The following is a 23,114-nucleotide window of genomic DNA, read 5'->3' as shown; positions in this document are numbered from 1 at the left end:
ACGTTGACTTTGAATTTTCTGTTTTAGGCAGTGGGGCTAATGGGTTTGGTATTAACCAGTTAGATGGTACTAACTTTTCGTTTGAGGAAGGACCTTAAGTTCTGATTTGGAAGTACTGAGGTTGAGGGACTTTAGGTTAGATAGATGAGGATTGCCAGGAAAACAGTTGACCATGGTAACAGGAGTGCAAGTGCTGGAAACGTGGTTGTAGAGTTCTTGTAATATGTTATGTTGTTTGAAGGCATGTTGACTGGAAGATATCACCAAGAGAGAATCCCAGAAAGGGCCATGAATGAACATCACCATTTGAGGGGCAGAGGAGGAGGAGGGTCAGCAAAGAAGACTACAGCAGAGAAGTGGCCATCTGATATAGCAATTGGCTTTAAACAGACTCAATATACATTTATCAGACATTTATCAGCATAGCAGGTACAAAAGTTGTGAAGTTGTATTGCTGTGCACTGAGGCAAGAACCGTGCATTGAAAAAACTGAGGCGACAACATAGATTGTTCCTTCAAGACTGCAAGAAGGGAAGAAGATGGCTGCTCAAGAGGAAGGTAGGCTAGAAGGAATATTCCCCACACGAAGAGGGGAATCCATATTCCTCCAAAGATGTGCTACTTAAAATACCCATTGTTCACTGAGGCGTGCAGAGTGTCTGGCTGAATGCTCGGTATACATTAACTAATTTACCCCCCTTCTACAAACCTGTTTGACTTTAGAGAGAGAAGTTGGGCTAAATCTTTCTGTGTACCTCAAATTCATACAACGTATGTGGTGTTGAGCCAGTAAAGGAGCCCAGGTCTGTCTGAATCCACAGCCATGCCATCCCGCACATCTACCCTCCTAAAAAATGAATTCAAAGTGTCAGTTAAATACAAGAAAATACAGAAAAGCAATTCAGGCCATCTCCTGGAGTGTTTGAGGTGGGATTTGGCAGGCATACTACATTACTGAATTAAATGAACAATAATAGGTTAAAAAAATAAAATTGTAAATGGAAATAAGAGGCATAGAGGTCCTGTTTGGCTTGGAAAGAAATTGGTCCAGGGTTAATTGTGTAAGTGAAATAATAGGAGTAGAAATTACAGACTCATTTGGGTGGCAGTTAGGAAAAAAAAAATCAGTTAATAGAAAACTAGACGAGTACTTTCAATAAAGATCAGTAATATAATAAAGGTCACTTCTAAGAAAGCAGTTAACCAACCTAGATATGAGTGTCAGAAAGCCAGAAAGGCATGAGTTTGAAACTAGACTAGTAGATGAGAAAGTCAAAGATTAATGCAGAAAAATTAAACAGAAAGGTAGAGTGAAAGAAACCCCCACTGAAAAAAAAAAAAGAATATCAAGAGATGAAAGAGAAGAAATTAATAAACTAAAGTTGTTCTCCACTGGATAAGTAAAAATTTAACTTTAACTTTATTACATGACATATCTTTTCTTCCATATATAAAAGGGTATGTGTAAAATAGAACCATGCAGTTCACAAATTGAAAAGTAATGTATCGCTTATTGTAGTAATGTCTACTAACTCACATTCCCCTACCTTTCTTACCATGCACCCACTGGAGCACCCAACCACATCTTACTCATCCTGTGTCCTTAGTAGTTCCCAACCTACCTGGTACACAGTGGTCCTAATAAATACCTGTTAATTCTATGTGTTCTTTCATTTCCATTTGATGCAGGAAACTTAAGAGGTGAGGGTCAAGGGTTTTAGGTACTCAAGTAACAATTCACTAGCTCAAAAAAATAAACACTATTTTGTTTCTATATCTGGAGTTGGAAAACTAAGAAATAGGGACTCTTAAGACGATGTAATTAAGTTACATTAGATTTTTCACATTATTAGAAATGATGTCTGTTATCACTTGGTTTCTGATTACAAATCTGTATTTCTCTTCATTATCCGATTTTTAACCCAAGATGACCTGTTGGAAAACCTAATAGGTACCTTCCTATTTAAGTGTTTTGTCAAACTGATGCAAGGCTCTATGTTACACAAGAGAACAGTGTTATATTTTGTTGATTTTTTTGAACTTTTAATTGAAAATAACATTCATACAAGGAATTGTATGTGCTTAACTGCTTTTTTTTCCCAGAGACACCAATTGTACTTGAACATTTGTTACATTTTTAAAATTATTTATTTATTTATTTTTGGCTGTGTTGGGTCTCCGTTTCTGTGCGAGGGCTTTCTCTAGTTGCGGCGAGCGGGGGCCACTCTTCATCGCGGTGCGCGGGCCTCTCACTATCGTGGCCTCTCTTGTTGCGGAGCACAGGTTCCAGACGTGCAGGCTCAGTCGTTGTGGCTCACGGGCCTAGTTGCTCCGCGGCATGTGGGGTCCTCCCAGACCAGGACTCGAACCCGTGTCCCCTGCATTAGCAGGCAGATTCTCAACCACTGCGCCACCAGGGAAGCCTGCTTAACTGCTCTTTAACTTGCACATGTCTTCTGCTTATTGAGCAGTTTCATGGAGAGTTGGTTGGTCCTTCTTCTTGTACTTTAATAGATCATAATATTCATTTCTGGGTCCTCCCAATGTGCAGCTGCTAAAGGAAGCAAGAAGGGCAATGCTAATATTAAAATATCATGAAAAAAGAATGTCCATTTACATAGGACCTGCTGGGAGTACGGCGTATTAGGTTTTTGTGTTCTACTCAGTGTTCGGAGGTCTTAACTTTTTGATTGCAAGGTAGGACTCCTATGGGCTTAAAAGCTTCCTTGAGAGATTTTTTTTGGTTGAGCTTAACTCTTGCAAAGTAGGAATAATTTGCTGCTGCAGCTGCCTCTAGAAACTATTTTAAAGGGTTATATCAGTGAAGCTTTGAGAGTCTGTCCGTAGATGCCCATCTCCCCACCGCCACCTCCGTTGAATCTAGGTGAGAAATGGATGTGAACTTAATAATGTACACAACCTCATCAACCCTTTGGAGATGCTCTGCTAAATTAATTGCGGCAGACTCCTCAGGGTGTCCTTTTGTGGTACTGCTGATTCTTTTAAGAACCTTGGCTGTTTTGCCAAAGGTATCACATCTTTATAATCTTAAACATATTAATGAATGAAACACTGTTCTGTTTCTTCACTTGCTTTGAGGTATGTCATTGATAGTTTAGAGATCCACTTAGCCATCAAAATCCTATATTGACTTGTCCACATAATCCTTTTAGCCTATTTTTAGATTTATTAAGTGCTTTAGTTGATGAAAAAGCTTTCATTTAAGAAATTGTTTCCACATGACCCTGGGGGCCTCCCATTGTAGCTTAACAGTAGTTGAGATGTTGCATTGTTTGTTGGAAACTGCGAAGTAGAGTCAGTCCTGGCATATGGGCACCTTAGAGCTGGGAGGGCCTCGGGGTGGTAATTTAATCTCTTCATTTTACAGTCACGATGTCCAGAGAATTTCAGCAACTTATCCAGGCTGACTCCACTGGTCAGACAATGTAGATTCTGACTCCTAGGCCCTGTTCCTTTGCCTACGTCAGACTGACACTTGAATACCTGAAGACGTTGAGATCTTTGCCAAAGAAATGCCTTTCAAGTTGCTTTGTGTGAGAGATGCAAAGGAAGAGGTACTTTTGTCCTGAATGTGTTTGGTTTAAGTTTTCAAACAGTAGTTTATGGCCTTTTTTTTCTCCTTGGGGTTGGGAAAGAAGGCAGTGTTAAAGGAGAGAGAGACCCAGAAATGCCACCATGCTATCATAAATGAGGAGAAAGGTGGGCCATACTGGAGCTGCCATTGTCAATTATACAAATCCTGCAGCAGGTGCATATACAATAGATGGTGTGGCAGCAGGAGCCTTGGCAGCCTCTAGACCCCTCACTTTCTCTTATCCATCATCTGCATCAGGACTCATGGCTTTGCTTCCTAACCATTTCTCAACTCTGTCTTTATGCTGGACTATTTTTACCCATTCACTGTCCGTAGATATCTTTTCTGCTGATTAAAGAAATTCAGAAAGGAAAGAAGGAGAGATTCTTTTTATATTCTATTCCAGGGTCCCCTATTACATATATTAAAGTTGGTTCTTTTATATATATATATATATATATATATATATATATAAATTTTAACTCACTCCCATTTTGTCATGTTTGTTCCCTTTTCTGACACTCTGCTTAGAGACGATACGTATAAGAAAGGCTAAGTAAATATAACGTAGGAAGAAAGCTGGTTTTCGTACGTCACTTTCTATCTCACGTAGGTGACTGAGCTCCTTACGAAGGTCCCCCTGGAGGCCCGTACCCCATGCTGCGTAGCATACAGTAGTCTTGGCTTTAGTATAGTGAGCACTTCTGGTTTTCATTTTCTCAGGTGACCTCCAAAGGTTCAAGACATGTAATGAAATGAGTCCCAAATTAGGGTCATGTGCAGGGTGGGCTGGGCGGGGGGTGGACTTAGCTCACGGGAACCAGCAGATCCCCAGGCGCGGCCCTCTGCGCCTGAACGGGCTTTGGGGAGCGTGCTTTGTTCCGAGTACCTACTCCTCTCAGAGGAATATATTTGTGTTTCTTTGTGCAAATGGCCCAGAAATGAAAAAAAGCCACCTGTGATTTGTCAGTAAATTTGGGGATTTATTAAAATCTTGCTATGCAGCCCTTCCTCATTAATGTCAATGGGCTCAATTCATGGCCCACGCATGGTTAATGATTTGTCGATTGACTTTGTCTTCCTGGGAAGCAGAACAGTGGTTTTCAGCTCTGGCTGCTGCTTCTTGGGAATCAAGTTGGATTCTGTAGATTTGGCATTGTGCCCACACATCTGTAGAGTTGAAAGCTCCCTTGGTGATTCTGATGTACAGCTATGGTTAAAACCCATTGAACTAGACTAGAGCACGAACTTCAAAGAGTTCAGGGGAAGTACACAACTACTCCAAGTCGTTCCACAGGAACAGGTAAGGAGGCCGTTTTTGCTGAGAGCCAGGGAGTGATTTTGGAAGCCCAGAGGAACTGGCAATCCTGGTGGCCGTGAGAAATTAAGCTCTTAGGGATTTAGCTCTGTTTAGGCGCCTCCTTCCAATCCCCATTTGATTTAATAAAGACTCTCACCTTATCCTGAAATAGTTGTGAATGGGAATGTAACTATTCTCTGCTGCTAAAGCACAAGTATATATTCTCCAATAAAGATGTTAAAAACAAACAAAAATAAAATACCCTAAAAAAAGTCCTTTCTCCGCTCTCTGTTGCCTGGAAGCGAGGAACCGGGGTAGTTGTGTTTCTCATATTGTATTCCCAACACCCCTGCCTCCCTCCAGATAATAGATGTGATCAAATAAACTGAAATCCCCTCTCACCCCATCCTTGGAAATTTTCAGCATTCATTAGCATATCAAAGGCTGGGAAAAGTCCTGTGGTTAACACGATAACAAAAAATCTCTCTAAAACTTTGTGTGAGTTAAACAAACTTATTTGCATAGGAAGAGACTTTTTGCTCCTATTATACCTACAACTAAGTATTTTTTCCTTAACACCAGTTTGGGAAAGACTGGCCAAGTCACTTTCTGATTCAGTGATTTTCTGAGGGTTGATTTCTGACAGCTGAAGCTCTTTTTAAAATCCCCTTTGAAGTTGGACTGAATTAACAAATGGAAGGCTTGGCAAAGCAGTTTACTAATTCATAACTATATCCCTCTGCTTTCTTTGTGTTGCTAAGTACTATAATCTTTGACCTGAAAGGAAGAATACTGCTAACAAGTAAATATTTAAAAGGCCCATGAAGTATAATGTGTATAATGTGCGAGTTTGTGCCTGGGGAGGCGGTCTGCTGGCTGAAAGCAATGACTCACTTTTTCATCTCCTAAATAGGCTGTTGTTTTACAGTAGGTTGAAAGGAAGTATTTTAAGTGCTACGAGTTAGATTTTTTTAATTTTAAGTTTTAGATTTAGTTAGCCATTGGCTTCACCGATTTGAAGGTGACGTGTAATTCACAACTCTTGAGTGTGCTGGTACTCTGTACAAGCAAGTTAGCGTTATTGTGAATGAATGAACTCTGTGCTACCAAAGACGACTTGGAACAGAGCGAGGAAACGGAAACATGACTCATTGATGGACTTGAAGAGTATCAAGGGGGACTCACTAACTTCAGAGCCAGAGCGGAGGCGTGGTAAAGCAGGGAGAACCTGGATGGGGCAAGGAAACCAGGGTTCCAGTCCCAGCAGTGCCCCTGACTGCCTCGGTGACAATGGCTGATTCACTAAACCTCTCGGCCTTCTTTCTGCCCATAAGGGGAAGCGTGAATTATTTGTTGCTAGGATAACTGCCAGCTTCAAGACTTGATGAGCCTCTGAATTCTACGGATTTTCTGGTTTGTGTGGAAGTGGGTGTGTATGTCTTAATGGCCTTCAGATGGGATTCATCAAAGCTCCATGAAACAAACCTTTATTTTTAAATTTTGAAGTGAATTGCTATGACAGAGTATGGCTAGGAGAGCCCATGACAGACAATGAGGAAGCAAGTAAACTTTGGTTTGTAAGGCTGTGGGCAACCGATTTCCTGTGGCTGTGGCATTTGGTATAGAATGATGCGTATGGGACACTGTCAGAGAAAGGTTCATTATTGTCTACAGGCAAAAGTTTTGCTCTATCAGGGTTTCTTTTCAGAAGCTGTAAATTAGCTCCTAGCTGCCCTGTTCAATATACCTCACTGTGTTTTAAAAAACTATTGAGATCACCCTACTGAAATATATCCACAGACATTTTTCGTTAAGAACAGCAATCTGCATACCTGACACCTGATTTTTAGCTCTTGCAACATAGTTTTTGCACAGTCACTATTGTATAAAAATAATCTTGTGTTCTACTATGTTCATGTAATGATTTTCTTTCACGCAGGCTAGATTGACAGGTACATTGAAATATCAGTGCTATGCCTGTTGGAAACTAACCTATGTATTCTCTAAAAGTGATAATCTGACTTGAATGTTTTGGGGAAGGGGGATAGCACAGTATTCTGAGGGTCATGATTAATTCTCTTTAATTATGGCTATGAGAATACATCAATTGTCAGGGAATAACTGTACCAAAAAAAAAAACCAAATATTTTTAAAGGGTAACTTTCGAAGTTAAATCATATGTGAAAGTTTCTGTAACTTTATCCCTTTTTCTTCCTGCAGCTCAAACCACGGTATAATATTTTACTACCAGTGGTTTTTGTTTTTATTTTTTGATAAACTGGTGCCAGTAGTCCCTTACCTGTTTTTTTTCTGACTGTATTTTGCAAATTATCCAGTTCAAAAAGATACGCCTGACAATAATGATTTCCCTATATGCGTTGAGGGCGTCCTACAGTGCTATGTGCTTGACTCATAACCCCACTAGGTGGCAGTATTATTATTCTTGTTTGTATGTTTTCAGTGGGTGGCTAGGTTCAGAGAGGCTTGCGGCAGATCAAATTGTCAATAAGTATGTGTTGAAATCAAGATTGGAATCCAGCTGTGCCTAATTTATATATTTGTGCTGTCCCTCTCTCTCTGCTGTAGGAGCATGTCTTGGGGGGGTAGGGGAGGAAAGTGGAAAAGCCTTGCTTCCTGCATGATCTACTCGGTAAATTTCTACTGAACACCAACAGAATTAACATTTTTCTTCTCAAGGAGTTGCCCATCACTGGTGGACAGGAGAAGGGGTAGTATGGGTGGTTAGACATCAGTTACCTCTGGCAAACTAAGGAATCCCATATGCCCAACTTCGTGGCGCCTTGCAAGTTCTTGGGGCGAGGGTGTGCATAAATAAACAGCCACTTCGGAGGGTCAGAAATAATGCAACCAAAGAAGGGGTACTGAGATGAATCTAGAAGGGGGCGGGTTGGCCTCTGCTGCCGGGGCCTAAATCAAAGACCGAGAAGCCTGGGTTAGATTAGTAGCGGCGGCTCCTGAGCAGCATTTGACAAGATCAGGGCTGCGGTTCAAGGCTGACGTGGCAGAACGTGGAGGCCCAGATGGATCAAACTAAGCTGGAAGCTGCGGGGATTTCCCTTAGGGCAGACGGGAGAATGGTAGAGGGACGTCTCTGACTGTCGCTTTATTTAAAGGGAGGTTATCTTTGAGTCTGCGTATGAAGGTGGGAGTGAGGCTGAAAGGAAAACCTAATGGTTTGGAACAACCTGGGCGACGTGCAAAGGAAGCGTAGAAGTACTGTAGGAAGACGAGGGCCCAGTGGAGGTGGGCGATCCAACTTGTGGTCAGGCTGTTTTCCCCATTTACAGGGTGTTAGGGACTCACAGGATGCGAGTGAGCAACAGGTGGGGGGCTGTACTGTCCCCGCTGCAGACGGAACTTGTGTTGAGGAGGCCGCAGCTGCAGGGAGGCGTTTTGTTGTTTGCAGTGGAGGGAATCAGAGGGAGAGGGAGGCAGCCTCTAGAAACAGAGGCTGAAAGTGCCAAGGAGCAAATTCATTCATGCTGTCGATGGTGAGCCGCAGGCAGGAGTGAACCAGGAGAGGGGAGATGGGATAAGTGAGGTTTTGGAGTGAAAAGGAGGGACAGAGAGATGCGGGGTCAGGGGTGGGGAGCCTGGCGGGTCCCCCAGCTGACGGGGAGGCTTGCTGGGCAGCCGGAGGGCCCTACCCCGTGCTGAGCAGTGAGGTTAGTCAGCCTCGCCCAGCCAGTCGATGCCTGCCCTGACCTGTACCTCCCCTCCAGGTAGTTAGTACACAGCCAGAGACCCCTAAACTTGTCTGATCAGCCCCCCAGGTGCTTCCCTGGCCCTTTCCCCAGAGGTTGTGTGTGTCTGGGAGGGGGCCCCAGAGTTTGTGTTTTAATAAGCACCCCCCAGGTCATGCCGATGAGCAGGCAAGTTTAGGAAACACTGACGTGGACGCCCGAATGTCCTAAAGGCTGGACAGCGTCCTCTGTGATATTTCTTCTTTAGCTCCTCAGCCATCTGGCCTGTGTAAGTATGAAAGACACTTCTGAATTTTAACCCGTAGGTTATTGAAGTGCATGGATACCCGACTGTTTCTATTTTATGAGATACCATCAGGTTTTGAGTTTTACGTAGGATTCTTTGCTGGGTCCTAACCCGGGCTTGGCCAGTGTTTGAATACTACAAATACTCTCCCTGAATTTACCCAAGCCTCTACTGCTTGGGGCTTTCCAGAAGACGGATTGTTCTGTTCTGCCACCTGCTGGTCAACCACAGGCAAACCATGTCAGGTTTTGAGCATGATTTTCAATGGATCCTAGATGAGGCAAAAAGTCTTATCTCTAATAAGGCCATCTGCTCTTAATTAAACCTTGTATACTTAATGTTGCAAATCTGACAAAGTTAATTTTCTCTTCTCTCTGGAACCTTTTTTCCAGCCCAGGTGTTAAAATACTAATAACAACGACACATTCTGAGAGATCAGTTACCTGTGTTAATCTCAGAAAGAATGGTTTTTTTATGCCTCATGTCTGTTCTATGGACAAATGATTCTGGCAATTCAAAACCACGGTGAAGACAGATGGGATTCAGGCTCCGGAGTATTGGAGGAGTGTAATCTTGGAAAATTGCTTTACCTCTCTTAAGATCAGTTTATTTTCAGTGTAGTTGCATCATCTTCATCACCACCATCATCATCATCATTATTTTAAACTGTGCCTGACTCTGGGTCCCAACTTTGCTGATGACCTGACAATTAATTTCTAAAACTGTTCTGGGGTATCTGTTAAAGGCTGGGCCACACAGTGGTAAACTACTTAGATGGAATTCCTGCAGCCATGAAGCTAGTGTCACAGTGTCACACAAAACCCCTCAGATTCTTTGTTTCCTCATCTGTAAGATGAAAGTGTATGACAGAATAAGATCTCCTTTGGTCCCAAGCTCCTGTAATTCAAACAGTCAGCGTGAGTGTAAGACTTAGTTTTCCTAGTGACTGTGGAAGGCAGTGTCTGTTCTCGGCCCTTCAGATAGGTACCCCTCTTCCCCCCCACCCCCAGCCCCCAGTGACACCGATGCTGTCTAGGAAGCTTCTGAGGAGACTAATTTATGCTTGGCATCTGATGCTCTTTTAAACATTTTAAAAAGTTAGAATTGGAAAAATGGCAGGCTTCTTCATTTTATTGTTCCTTTAAATATTGTTAGTTGAAACACAGAACCAGCATTAACTTAGCTTTATCTGTAAACAAAGTGTAAACTTTCTCAAAGATTGGTGTTTCTTAATTGGGGGTAGGGGCATACCTTACACAAAGTGTTTGATGGCCAGAGAGACACAGGATGGGTCAGGCCCAGCTGGAATTGTATTAGTGCCTTGATTCTCAACCGTGGGTGAATATTAGAATCACCTTTTGTAAAAGATTCTTGTTCAGTAGGTTATGCATAGATTGGGTTTGGGGTGTTTTGTTTGGCCACTTACGTTTTTAAAAAACTAATGCAGTTTCACTTTGGGGCTGACCCATCCCGTGTTTCTTTGAGCAGTGCTAGGCCATCAGACATTGGGAACTTACAGGGTTCCAGACACTGTGCTCAGCTCTGGACACTGGACACCCACAAATGCTTACTGGTCATCACCTCTGTCCTCATCTTTCTCTCCTACCTTTACTAGGCTGGTGACAAAACATTTTATTAGGCTGTTGATTCCTTAATCTTTAGTATGAGGCTGTCCCTTAGATAGGTAAGTTCGATTTTGAACTTTCCTCAGGCTTCATTGTAATCTCATTTTGTAAAGGTGTCTCTTCTGGAAGTGGCTGAGCATATGCTTACATATTAATTCTTGCTTGGCTTAGGTAATTCTTAAATGACGTCACTTCCTTAAGTGACACCCTTGGACCTAATCTCAGATACAGGCTACAACCTACTATAATTCCCTATGGCCTGAACAAGCAATATTGCACTATGTAATAAATTAAAGGTTATGTGACACCATTCACTTTTTTTCTTATTTTGAATAGTAATTTACCTTTAGCCAAGCATTTTCTTATCAACTATAACCAATAATGTGTATTTTATGGAACTGTACAGTAACTGGTACTTTTCTTCTGTATCCATTCCTCCTCTACCAAATATTGTCAGCAAACTAAACTTTAGAAGATGCTGGAGCACATCTTGAGTATGCGTGTGCATGCATGCGTGTATTTGGTGATGAAATTTGGAAGTTTCTTTACTTTTTAGCTATTTTACACAACTGTCATTACTTATGAGGTTAGCTACACCTGTGCTATTTTTGTAGTAATTCCTTTTAACCTGTCAGGATTTCACACTTTTCTTCAAACCCTTCATGGCCTCACCTCATTTGGGAAGAGAAATGGGCCTAGCAGTTCCTTGAGAAAATGACACAGGTGCAGTTCCATGAGAATTTTGTCTGTGTAGGTGAGGCCTGCATGCTTGGTTCTTTTCCTCACAATGCTGGCGTTGAGTGAACTGTTTTCCTGCTGGGAGTCTGACCCTCCTTTGCAGCTCACCATCCCCTTCCTATATATGCGGCCACAATTTTAATCTCCTGCTTCTGGCCTTACCAGACGTCTCCACTTGTGTACTAGCCACCTCTACTTCAAGTCCTGTAAGATCAATGGTTACCTCTTTACTGCTGCTGCAGATGAAAATAACGTATCAATTATCAAGTGCTAGTGATGTCCGCATCTCCCCAGTTAGTTTTCAGGGTCCCTGGTGTCTTTGTCTTGCAGCGGGTTGAGCCCAAGAATGAGAACAGAGGGTGCCGCTCACTTGGGGCCTTTTGAGGGAACACTGTCGTAATTGCCCCTGCATTTCAGGGAGACAGCAGAGTGGCTGGGCTGAGAGAAGGGAGATTAGAAGGGGGAGTCTGTATAACTAATGCCTTCGTCTGTGCTAGCCAGTCTCTATCCACCCACTCCAGCCTGCCATCAGTGGCAAGGGTCTAGTGTTTATTTTGTAGAAATACTTCACCCTTCTTTGAAGTTCTTTTCGACGGCGTTATCTTAAAGAAGCATATTATAGAAACAAAAATTCCCTTGATTTAACACATTCATTTTGACCCTGGAGAGCAAGTGTTTCAACCAAAAATTTCTGAACGTCTTAAGTGTCTTTTAGGCCATTTGTTTTCTGAATTTCTCCTTATCAAAGTGAGTTTATTACTTAAGACTGTGACAAATGTGATTGTACAGGGACAGCCAAAGTCGTCATCATCAGATTGAATTGCTCTTCTCTAAGCAGCCTTTTTACTTGGAGATTTTGATGACTGTAAAAATTGTTGAGCTGAATGAAGAGAAAAACATATAAAGCCATCATTATATGCTTTGTTATATTTTCATGTGTTCTAGAAAGCTTAAATTTGTTAAGCTTTTAAAGAAAACACTCTTATGCAACGAGTGAAATTTTAATAGACACAGTATGTGGGAGAAACACAAAAGTCCATTCCCTTAAGCAGATTTGCACATCGAGTGTAGAAGCTTAGGTATCGATTTTTCTCAGACATACCCTGCTGTGAAATGTTCCTTTAATTACCTAAATAAGGTTGTAGGAAAAGGATCAGGTGAATTGATTCATGAGAGGTACCAGGTCCTTGGCACCTTTACCCATCATGCCGCTGGTTGTAGAGTGAGTGGAAATTTTTTAATATTAACTATTTTATAAAAATAAGTTTAAGAATGATTTGCAGGGCTTCCCGGGTGGCGCAGTGGTTAAGAATCCGCCTGCCAATGCAGGGGACACGGGTTCAAGCCCTGGTCCAGGAAGTTCCCACGTGCCACAGAGCAACGAAGACCATGTGCCACAACTACTGAGCCTGTGCTCTAGAGCCCATGAGCCACAACTACTGAGCCTGCGTGCCACAACTACTGAGCCCGTGTTCCACAACTACTGAAGCCTGCTCTCTAGAGCCCGCGAGCCACAACTGCTGAAGCCCGCCTGCCTAGAGCCCGTGCTCTGCAAAAACAGAAGCCACCACAATGAGAAGCCCGCGCACCGCAACGAAGAGTAGTCCCCGCTTGCCGCAACTAGAGAAAGCCCGCGCGCAGCAACGAAGACCCAACGCAGCCAAAAATAAATAAATAAAATAATAAATAAATTTAAAAAAAGAATGATTTGCAGTATAATATAATTTATAAAACTTTGACACACAAAACAGTACTATGTCTTGATGACCTCACTGGTATGTAGAAAAAGTGTGGAAAATATGTTTGGGAATGATACACACTAAATTTAGAATGATGTTACCACTGTGAGACTGGGGACAAGAGGGAAATTTATCTGTACTACTTTTAAAAAATAAAACTGAAACAAATATAGCCATACGTTAACTATTAAATCTGTGATGATCTCTCTCCTTTTCTCTATGTCTAAAATAATTCTGCATGAAAATTAAACATTACTTGACTAAAACATTTATAGCCTGTGTTTAGCATACAAATTATGGAAAAACAAATGCCAAAGTAAAAAATTTTTTAATTTGTTATACTATATCTTGCTTGTAATATCCTACGATATATCATCCTAGTCTATTTTGTATTCATTTGGTATTATATCTATACTTTGATATAACGTTTGTGCTTTTTTTTTTTTTTTTTTTTTTTGCGGTACGCGGGCCTCTCACCGCTGTGGCCTCTCCCCTTGTGGAGCGCAGGCTGCGGACGCGCAGGCTCAGCGGCCATGGCTCACGGGCCCAGCCGCTCCGCGGCATGTGGGATCTTCCCGGACCGGGGCACGAACCCGTGTCCCCTGCATCGGCAGGCGGACTCTCAATCACCGCGCCACCAGGGAAGCCCGTTTGTGCATTTTTAGTGAAATTATGAGTAAAGATTTGAATCCTGCGTATCTGTTTGAATCGTAGTGTAATGATGAAACTAGTGATTTTCAAATTGTAACATGCATGAGACTCATTTAAATGTGGAGTCCCAGGTTCCTCTCCAGAGGTGTGAACTAAATAGGATCCAGGAATGTGCATTTTTAACAAGCCCTCCTGGCCTCCTAACTCCCCTACCCCAATCCAAGTTGATTCTGATACCGGTATCCTAAGGAGCACATTTTGGGAAACACTGGTTTGAACTATCTGTGCTTGTGCAGTCTGCTCAACTCCGAGTGCCATTCCTACTTCTTCTAACCCAGGGTCAATAGGCTATGGTCTAGGGACCAAATCCAGCCCACCACCTGTTTTAGTAAGTAAAGTTTTATTGAAACCCAGCCACCCTGATTGGTTTACATATCGTCTGGTGCTTTTTTTTGCCACAATGGCAGATAGAGTCGTTGGAACAGAGACCGGAGAGCTGACGAAGCCTAAAATACTTTCTCTCTGGCTCTTTACAAAAAACTTTGCTGACCCCTGCATGTAATCCATCATTTTGTGTGGGAGCATGTCAAAGGTAGTCCAGTAAAGAAACTGGAGTATATATAATAAGTTGACTATGATGATGAAGGGCGTATAATTGACCCGTTTAGTTTAACAGGCATTGATTCAGTCCTTACTGTATGCTAGGTACTGTACATGCCTCGGTTTTCCCACTTGGGCAGCTTAGAGTCTTCCGTGGCAAATGCATGATTTCAGATGTGTTAGGGGAAGGGCAGCATTTCTTTTCATGGTGTGCCATGGGAGCGTGGCATCTAACGCAGTCTAATCCCTGAGGTCGGGAATGATGTCCTAGGAGTCTCTCACCCTCAGTAACTTGCCCAGCAGCTGCCTGTGGTAGATGAGATTCAGAAATAGGCACTCCCTTCCCCTTGCTTGCTCAGGTGAGTGGAGTGTGTTGCTCCGCCCCAATCAAGTTGGCTTGGCCACGTGACTTGCTTTGGCCAATGAATGTTAGCAGCCCTGATGCGGAAGAAGCTGGTGCAGTTGAGCTTTGCTCTTTGGTGCCATTTCCATGAAAAAGGTAAGCCTGGACTGGCCTTCTGGTTCTAGGAGGGAGGAGAAGCACTACAGGTTATCCCTTGGGTGACCAACCATCCCAGTGTGCCTGGGACTGCCCCCATTTTAAAATAATTTCCATGTCCTAGGAAATTTCTCAGTCTCGGGCATACGGGAGCAGAGCCACCCCAAGCCGAGTCTAGCCTAGATTAGCTGGCCTCCAAATTACCCACAGAATCGTGGGAAATCCTAAATGACTGTTGCTTTAGGCCACTGAGTTTTGGGGTGACTTGTTATGCAGCAGGAGTTAAGCAGTATAGCGCCTAATAAACGTTTGCTTATTTCAGCTGAGATAGCTCCTGGCAGAAATTTTGAAGGTTGAGTAAAAGTCAAGCAGGTGAAAAAGATGAGAGGTGTTTTGGCAGATGGAGGCACAGAAGGGTCAAGGGCCCAGGGGCCTAGAATATAGTGTGAGCTGGCCCGTGGAGGACAGCTCTGAGGGGAGCGCAGCTGAAAGCAGGGGTCCCCTTTCCCAGGGTATCGTCATAGCCCAGGGGAGAGGCCCAAGGCTGAGGCCGTCTGCATGGTCGAAGGAAGGGCAGCGTATGGGAGGAAAGACCTTGGCTCAAATCTCAACTCTGCTACCTAATAACTTGGTGGGGGGTTGTTAGGCAAGTTACTTTATCACCTTTATCCTTGGTATCTGCATCTGCAAAATATGTATGATGATACATATTTCACAGGGTTTATGTTAGAGGGAAGAAACCAACAGGAAAGTTGGTGATTTCTTCATTCTGACTCTCCACTTACCTATCAAGCTGGCAGCAAATGATCCAGTTAGAACAGTGTGGCCAAAAGCAGGATGGGCATTGCCACTGTTCTCACTGGTTTCAGAACTTTTCAAGTTTTCTTTCTCCCACCTTTTTTTTTTAATGTTTGAATTTCTCATTTATTTCTCACACATTTGTCTGGTTCAATGGAATCATTCCTGGTATCAGCAATATTTAACCACATGTTTAGCAGGGAATGGTAGTATAATAAAGGGAATAGCTGAAATGATAAAATGTCTGTTAAAAAAACCCAGATATATTCAATGTGCTCTGTAGAGCCATAGTGAATATAGTTTTAAAGATAGAGCCAAATAGAATAAACGTTTTGGAAGGTCACTTAAAGTTGACTGAAAAAATTCTTTGTCTTAATCATGTACCAGGAAAAACTTAACAAAAAAATTTTTCCCACTGCCACAGAGCAACTAAGTTTACATGGTGGAACCCAGGAGGTCCCAGCCTGTCTGCATGGATTACCAGGTAGGATGTGGGCTGCTTTTCTGATTTTGGCTCTTTGTTGATTGTCCCAGGTTCTGAGTGGGATCATTGAATTCCAGAGTTTTGGTGGATGGAAGCAATGTAGATGTCTTTACAAATTAAGAAAAGCATGCCACCTAGCAGTTAATGACCGTCTTTCTTCTCAAAGCAATGCAGTATAACTCTATGGATGATGGAAATTTATTATTAACCCTTTAATTCAGATTATATATTTTTAACAGTTTACAAATTTTACTTCTGCTTTTTGTAACTTAGTGATAAAGGAATGGAATTTAGTTATAAAGGTCAAATTATCTCTTTGACCTGGAACATGCTAAGATCAAAAGAAAGAGGGAACACGGGAATGAGTAGACGATTCTGTTGTTCACTCTTGTGACCAGCATTGGTTAGTGCTGGCTGTGTGTTAGGTACCGTAGGGAACATGGAGGGAAAAGGATGAGATCCCTGCTTTTGGGGACCGTTATTGGCTAGTACTGTGCTAAGTCGAAGATGGTCCAGGGCCCTACCTGGGTGCTTTGGGAATTCGGAATTTCAGACCCTATTCCAGACTTGAATCCGACTCTGTGTTTTAATAAGATTTCCTGTGATTTATGTGCAAGACAAGTTTGTGAAGAACTGGTTGAGTAAGTAGAAAAAATAATAATTACAAGGATCGGGAGAGGGATGAAGTACAAAGGAGATTATGATTCAATTTTTTTTTATTTGGAGTTTTATTTCAGTTTCAGAGTAGGTTCATCCTTGAACTTCAAAGTGAATGCTCAGTTTTAGGGGAGCTTCTCGTATGAACTTCTCGGATGGGGACATTTTCTTGGTCAAGGTTGGGCAAAGTTTGCCTTCTTGGCAAGCCCCTAGCAGTGCACAGTACACAGCAGTGACAGTATCCATCAGTGACAGCTTCTGACCAGGCACAGGCCTTACCCCCTTGCAGCACACCACATCCCAGGGGGTGAGAGCAGTAATGTGCTACCACATTGCTCCTGTATCAGTGATCCTGGGGGAACAGTGTCACTAAGGCTTCGTGTCAGAACTGTTCAGGAGTCCTTTTCAGACGTGAAGACACTGAAACGTGGGATTTAGGCTTGTGGTGATACATAAATACAAGTGTTTGCATTTAATCTTTCCAGTTGAGGGAAGCATTATTAATTCCATTGAAAGGGACCTATTCTGACTTTCAAAGCTAGAGCTGAACGTAAAGGCAGTGCTTTTTTTTCTTTTCCGTATTGAGGTAGTGGTAGGTGAGGAGAACCCTAAAAACAGACCTCTCTCTGAATAGTTAATTGGCGACGTTTCATCTTCTCTGACTTCCTTCTTGAGTAAATCAGGTGCTTAATTCGGTAGTGGGTGGGAGGTGAGTGAGGAAGGAGGATTTCGTGTACTGTAGGAGTTGGCTTGCTGTGGCCCTGGGGGCAATATGGGTTTTTTGTTGTTAGTTATAAATGTCTGGCTCGAACTGTTTACTTCTAGATGTTGAGATAAGCTTTCATTATTTGTGTGTACAAATTACCTCATAGAAAGTTTGCATTTGAATCTACTCTTCAATTATTTACAAGAGATGACAGTTGGAAAAACGACTGCACCCTGTCCTAGAAGCTGACGGCCTCTGTGACTCATGGGGTAATCTGATAGGGTACACACTTCACTGCTTCTACCCAGTCAGGGCTGCTTTAGAACAAGACACAGTTCGGAGTGACTCTCCTTGCTGCGGTATATGTTTTTTTCACCCTGTCTCTGTTCATTAAGCCTTCTGTTTGTGCGCCCCATTCCAGCCAAGCCAGCAACCCTACCAACTCTGACCATACAGCACTGTTCTCCATTGGTTTCTGGCATCAGGGTCCTGCCTCTCCTATTCTTCCTTTCCAGGTTTGAGGGAGAGGTGTAATAAGGAAGAAGAACCTTTTGTATTCTATTACAAGTTAATCACTAAAGGGATGTTACCTATAAGCTTAAATTACACATAATGGCCAATCTCTGGGACCGCTGCTTCCCAGGTAAAGAGCATTAAGCTAAAATACCTTTGTTTAGCTCACAGGAAATATCCTGACCAGGCTCACCTGTGAATGACTGCAGGGAGGATGAAATTAACACAGCCCCTCTGGAGGCTGATGGGAATCAAGAAATGTTTGACTTTACTCCCTCCCCTTTTAGTATAAAAGTATAAAAGGAGCCTGAATTCTCACTCAGGCAAGATGATTCTTTGGGGCCCAAGTCCACCATCTTTTCCGTTTGGTTGCCGGCTTCCCAAAGAAAGTCGCTATCCTTTGCCCCAGCGATTTATCTCTCGATTATTGGCCTGTTGTGTGGCTAGCAGTACGAGCTTAGGCTCTGTAACAGAGGGTCAGGGCAGAAAAGGTACACATGGAAATTAAGAGTTATAATGCTCTTCTGTGGCCTTTGAGGCCAAAAAACTGATGGTACTTGAAATTAGTTCCTACTCTTGGCTGGCATTTTACACAGATGGCAAGGGCGGCAATTACATGCCCGATTGAGTTGAGAGATTTGTCTAATCCTATATCCTGTCATGTTTAACAATTCTTATTAAATCAAAAACTTCCATTTGAGCTTAACTCATCTTTAAGGGTGTCGGTATATATCGAAACATGAAATATTGTGTCTTTTGGCAAGGACTTTCCAAATGTATTCAATCTCTCCCTTTGACTCTTGGTGGAAATATAAATAAATCTTTCCAGATTAATGGGTATATGACTCAGGAATTCTCAAAGAAGATGATTCTAGAACTTCCCTTAGTAATATATTCCGGTGCATCCCAGTTTTTTTACTTAACTTTTCTTTAATGTATTACTTAAATCATTCCTGAAATAATACAGAGTAATTTCTTGACTTTTGGTCAGTAATGTTGGGTAAATTCCTCACCACCCTCAAGTGCTAAGAACTTAATATAAAAGAGGCGATAAATCATAAACCTGGTTTCAGCCCACCTGGGGGTCGTTATCTAGAGGCTGCTCCTCCAGCCATTTCAACCCTTGGGCTTCCATCTCGCAAGTGAAAGGACAAGGGTGCTGGCCAGGAGGCAACTGTAACAAAGCCCTTCCTTCCACTAAAGCTATGTATTTCACTCCGTAAGTGCTCATGACTCCCGTGAAGCATATAATTTAAGCAAGATTATTTATCTGATTTCCTGTTGCCTGAAGCTCAGCAGGGGCAAAATGGTAGGAAGGGAGCAGTTATTGGCACGTATGATGACAACAGAAGTTTCACTTTGACAGCCTGACAGTGAGGGGGGAGATGGGAAAGCACTGCACAGTAAGGAGTGTGGACAAAAAAATCTGTTCAGCATGTCTGTTTAAAAGGTCTGGGAAGAGTGTATTCTAGTGCAGATTTTCTTGGGAAAAAATGGTTAAATTATGATGTTTTATTACATCGAAGATTATAGTGGAATCTAATATTTGAAGAAACAGGTTATATTCTGAAAGTAGGGATTTTCCACTGTGGGGTTATCATGAAGATTAGCAGTAGTATATGTGATGTGCGTGGCACAAAGTAGCCATGACCCCGATGCTGCTGGCAGGGGTAGATTTGTATGACCCTAGGGTTGATAGTCCAGATGCTTAAAGTGTGTGGTTCATCATAGTTGTTGCATAGATATAGGCTGAATGAATGTAATAGCTTTTTAAGCAGTTCGCTTATGTTTTTCTAAGCTAATTGGAGTACATATCTAACACAGATAGTTAAAATACAAATATTTCCTACAAAGTGATTTAAGTCATTATATTTTATCTTGGTCATAGGGGAACTCTGGTCCAGTTGTAAAAGTAGTTAAGTTATTTGACCTTCTTTTACATAAGTGAAGATATTAATAATCAAGTCTCAATCTAACAGAAACGGAATAGCTCATAGATGGAGAATTGGTTATATGCAAACATAGCCATCTGTCTTGTGAATGATGGGAAATCCATTAAGTTTCTTTGAAGTCCAGCATTAAGTGTGTATTCACTTTGAGGAGAGTCATGAGTCCAGTGCTTGAATGGACCCGTTTTGCTTCTTGATTGCTTGGCAGTGAATATTCCTCTAGCCCCTGCCATCAGCTCTTTTTCAGATGTGTGTAGGAGGTACCGGAGGAAAACACACCAGTTACTAGTAACATCAATTCCTCTATGCTGTTGTACGTGTGTGTGTGCACACTCCAAGGAAGCTGGTCTGGGGACACTGTTCAAAAGCACTTGCTGAATGTAAAGAACAGCAGCATGAAGTTTATTTCAGGGCTTAGATATTCCTAACTTAAAACTGTAACTGCAGGATGTAGACGTCAGCGGGGATACCACTGTGTTCCTTGTTTGGGGTCCATGGGTCCTTAAAGAATGCATACTTGGGTGTCAGGGTGTCCCATGAGCATCTGAAACGGTAAAAGCAGCATTTGGGATGTTTTCTATTTTCTGGCACGAGGGTCTTTTTTTTTTTTCTAAGTTTAATTTTATATTTTGAGTTTCTCAAAGTCTTTGACTCAGAAAGACTATTGGATATTTGAACTTTGATGTTAGCCATTGATGCTATATGTAATTATATCACTTTTGCCCTTATAATAGCGATCAAATCACATACGTTCTCTGGACCTGAATTTCTCCATCAGTAAATTGAGGGGCTTAAACTACATGATTTCTTGAGGACACTTTGAGCTTTTATCCCGAGTCCCTGTTTTTGCTACCTGGACTGTTCTGCACCTTTGCCCTTTAGTCCTACGACCTGTTCTCTGTCGCGGTTTCCATGGTGATATGAGCTGTCCATCCAAGGAACACTCGGCAGCAGCTCTGTGTTTTTCTTCTATAAACGTCCCAGTCCTGGTAAGCGTGTAGAGCCTTTTTCTTACAATCTCAGTGAATTGCAGTAGATGTATGATGCAAAATCCTGCTTTTATTATTTTTAATCAAAGTTTATTTTCTGTTGTAATTTGTTAGCTTTAATATATTTGCTATTACAGGAGAGTGAGTACAGGAGAGGGAGATGGACCCAGTTCTGTACTTGCCCTTACTCTGAATGACACTTTGGGGAGAGGACACTGACCCAAGTCTCTATGATGAAAAGTTGCAGAAGTTCTTTATGCCCCTAGGACCATGGAATTATGTTGGCCTTGGGTGAAACGATGCACCCAGATGCATTCCAACATGTGGCTGTAGATATTTTGCATGCCCTGATTAAGGGTTTCCAAAGGGCTGCAGCCTACAGCTAAAAGCTACTAGCACAGCTCAGATTATGGTTCTCTGTGATAGGATGATCATTCAAAGCCAGAGAGGAATGACCCCCAGGGGCTGCCGGTGGGGAGGCAGAAGTGGCTCATCAGCCCCCGACTCCTGCTGCTGGTGGAAGACAGGAGAGGCAGTGACAGGTGCAAGAACGGCTGCGTTTCACCTTCGCTGAAAGCTGGGAGTGACATAATAGCTGGGTCAGTTTTATTCCCTTTGGAAGTACATTTCCTTAGATGATGACATTCCTAAATCCACTTAGGAATGCTGGATGTGTATATAACTACATAATCTCTGAAAGCTCCTTCTCAAAATCCCACTTCCAGAAATGTGGTCTGACGATAATTAATTAAGTTTTGGCTTTAAAAAAAAAAAAGTGTCCAGAAGTGTGTACGCGTTTCTGTAGCTTTGCCGGAGTTCAGAAGTTTGAGCTGCCTCTGAAGTATTGACTGCAGCAGGGAGGCGGGGTTTTTTGTCTCCAATGAGGTGGCTCCAGTGTTGGGAAAGCCTATCGCCTTTCATAGGAGCGCTTACTCTGTAATCCAAGCAGTAGCCACACAGCCCGTTTTATTGTTTGTGGAGTCCTGTGGCTCCTGAGTGCTTCACAGACAGGAAAGAGGGCAAATGAGCTGAACTCTTTGATTTCTCCCAAGTCACCTGTGTGGCTGAACTTTAAACTAGGCGCCTGGGTTGGCGCTGAATCTTTCTCTCCAGCCTGAGGAGTTTCTTCTGTCTGCAGCAGACGGCTGGCTTTCTGCCCTTGTGGGGAAAGATGCCTGGGAGAGGAGTAGGATTACAGTATGGGATGCTAGGTACACACCAGAGAGTCGGAGTGCCTTGGTCTTGTTCTTTACCAAGTCCTGACAAGCGTCCCTGAAATGAACACCCTGCTTCATTTTTTAAATTATACTTTTAGTTATTTTTATTTTCATATTTTCTGGGGGTGAGGTAGGGACTGTGAATAGTCCTGATCTAGAGACCAGGTACCACAATGTGGCTAGGGTAAAAAAAAAAAAAAAAATTTTTTTTTTTCCCCTAATCTCTCATTTTTCTTTTCTTTATAACTGGGTGACACAGAAGCAATCTTTCTGCAGAGTGCCCTGCCTGACTCTCAGGATTGTCTGAACAAGTAGGAAGGAGCAGTTTCATTGAAAGGACCTGGAACGATTTTTAAAAACAAGCTTTTTGTTGGCTGGACTGTCCTTTGTCTATAGTTGATTTTGATGTGAAAGAAGATGAAAAAGGAAGGCTCTTCAGGTCCCTTCAGACTCAAGTCAAACCCAGGTTCCCTCTCACGTGCTGTGAGTTGGATAAATTTCTCCTCCTTGCCCAGGCAGACAAAGAGGCTGTTTCGCAGTGATGGAGAGCTCTCAGTTTGTGGGCAGCAGGTGGAAGCGGATGATGAAAACTGGACCTACAGAATCCAGCCCAGAAAAGGTGACTTGACTTTTTTCTATTTAAACATTTTTAGGAGTTTGCTATCTAGAATTCTTGGTTTCTATCACTGATTTCTGTTCAGGATTCTTGGCCCCGTTAGGAGTTTTTGTGTGTTTTTGTATTGGAATTCAGTGTCAGTCATTTGTTTGCATGTCTAAAATAAAAATGCTCCTTCAATTAGATTCAACCTGAGATTGTGTCCTTCTAAGAAGGATAAAATAGCTGTTATGTGTCCTCAGCACTGCCCCCCATCCCCAAATCATATCCGCACGCTCATGTGACTTGTGCAAAGTTCAGTGGTAAACTACATCCTGGGAGGAATCTTCTGCTCTTTACAACAATTGCAAGTTAGGACATGGAGCTCTTTTCTGAAACAGTGCACTGAGAAAACTTTGGGAATCGTGGATAAACTTTTTGCGTATTT

At 42.4% G+C, this 23,114-nt stretch overlaps 1 protein-coding gene across 4 annotated transcripts in view; it reads left to right on the top strand.

The window, feature by feature from the left end:
• The window catches only part of NHSL1 (NHS like 1), a 238,176-nt gene that overhangs the window by 86,284 nt on the left and 128,778 nt on the right, over positions 1-23,114 (top strand). For 2 of the 4 annotated variants that reach the window (XM_079938916.1, XM_079938913.1), the window contains exon 1: positions 21,513-22,690. The exons of the other annotated variants lie outside the window; for them this stretch is intronic. In XM_079938916.1, coding sequence (XP_079795042.1) covers positions 22,489-22,690 — 202 coding nt within the window. In that variant the 5' untranslated portion in view covers positions 21,513-22,488. Of the gene's footprint in view, positions 1-21,512; positions 22,691-23,114 lie in introns of those variants that run through there. 4 annotated transcript variants of the gene reach the window in all.

The sequence above is a fragment of the Stenella coeruleoalba genome (genome assembly GCF_951394435.1).
Source record: "Stenella coeruleoalba genome assembly, chromosome: 12".
Taxonomy (NCBI): Eukaryota; Metazoa; Chordata; class Mammalia; order Artiodactyla; family Delphinidae; genus Stenella; species Stenella coeruleoalba.
This window is presented reverse-complemented; position numbering and strand designations above follow the sequence as displayed.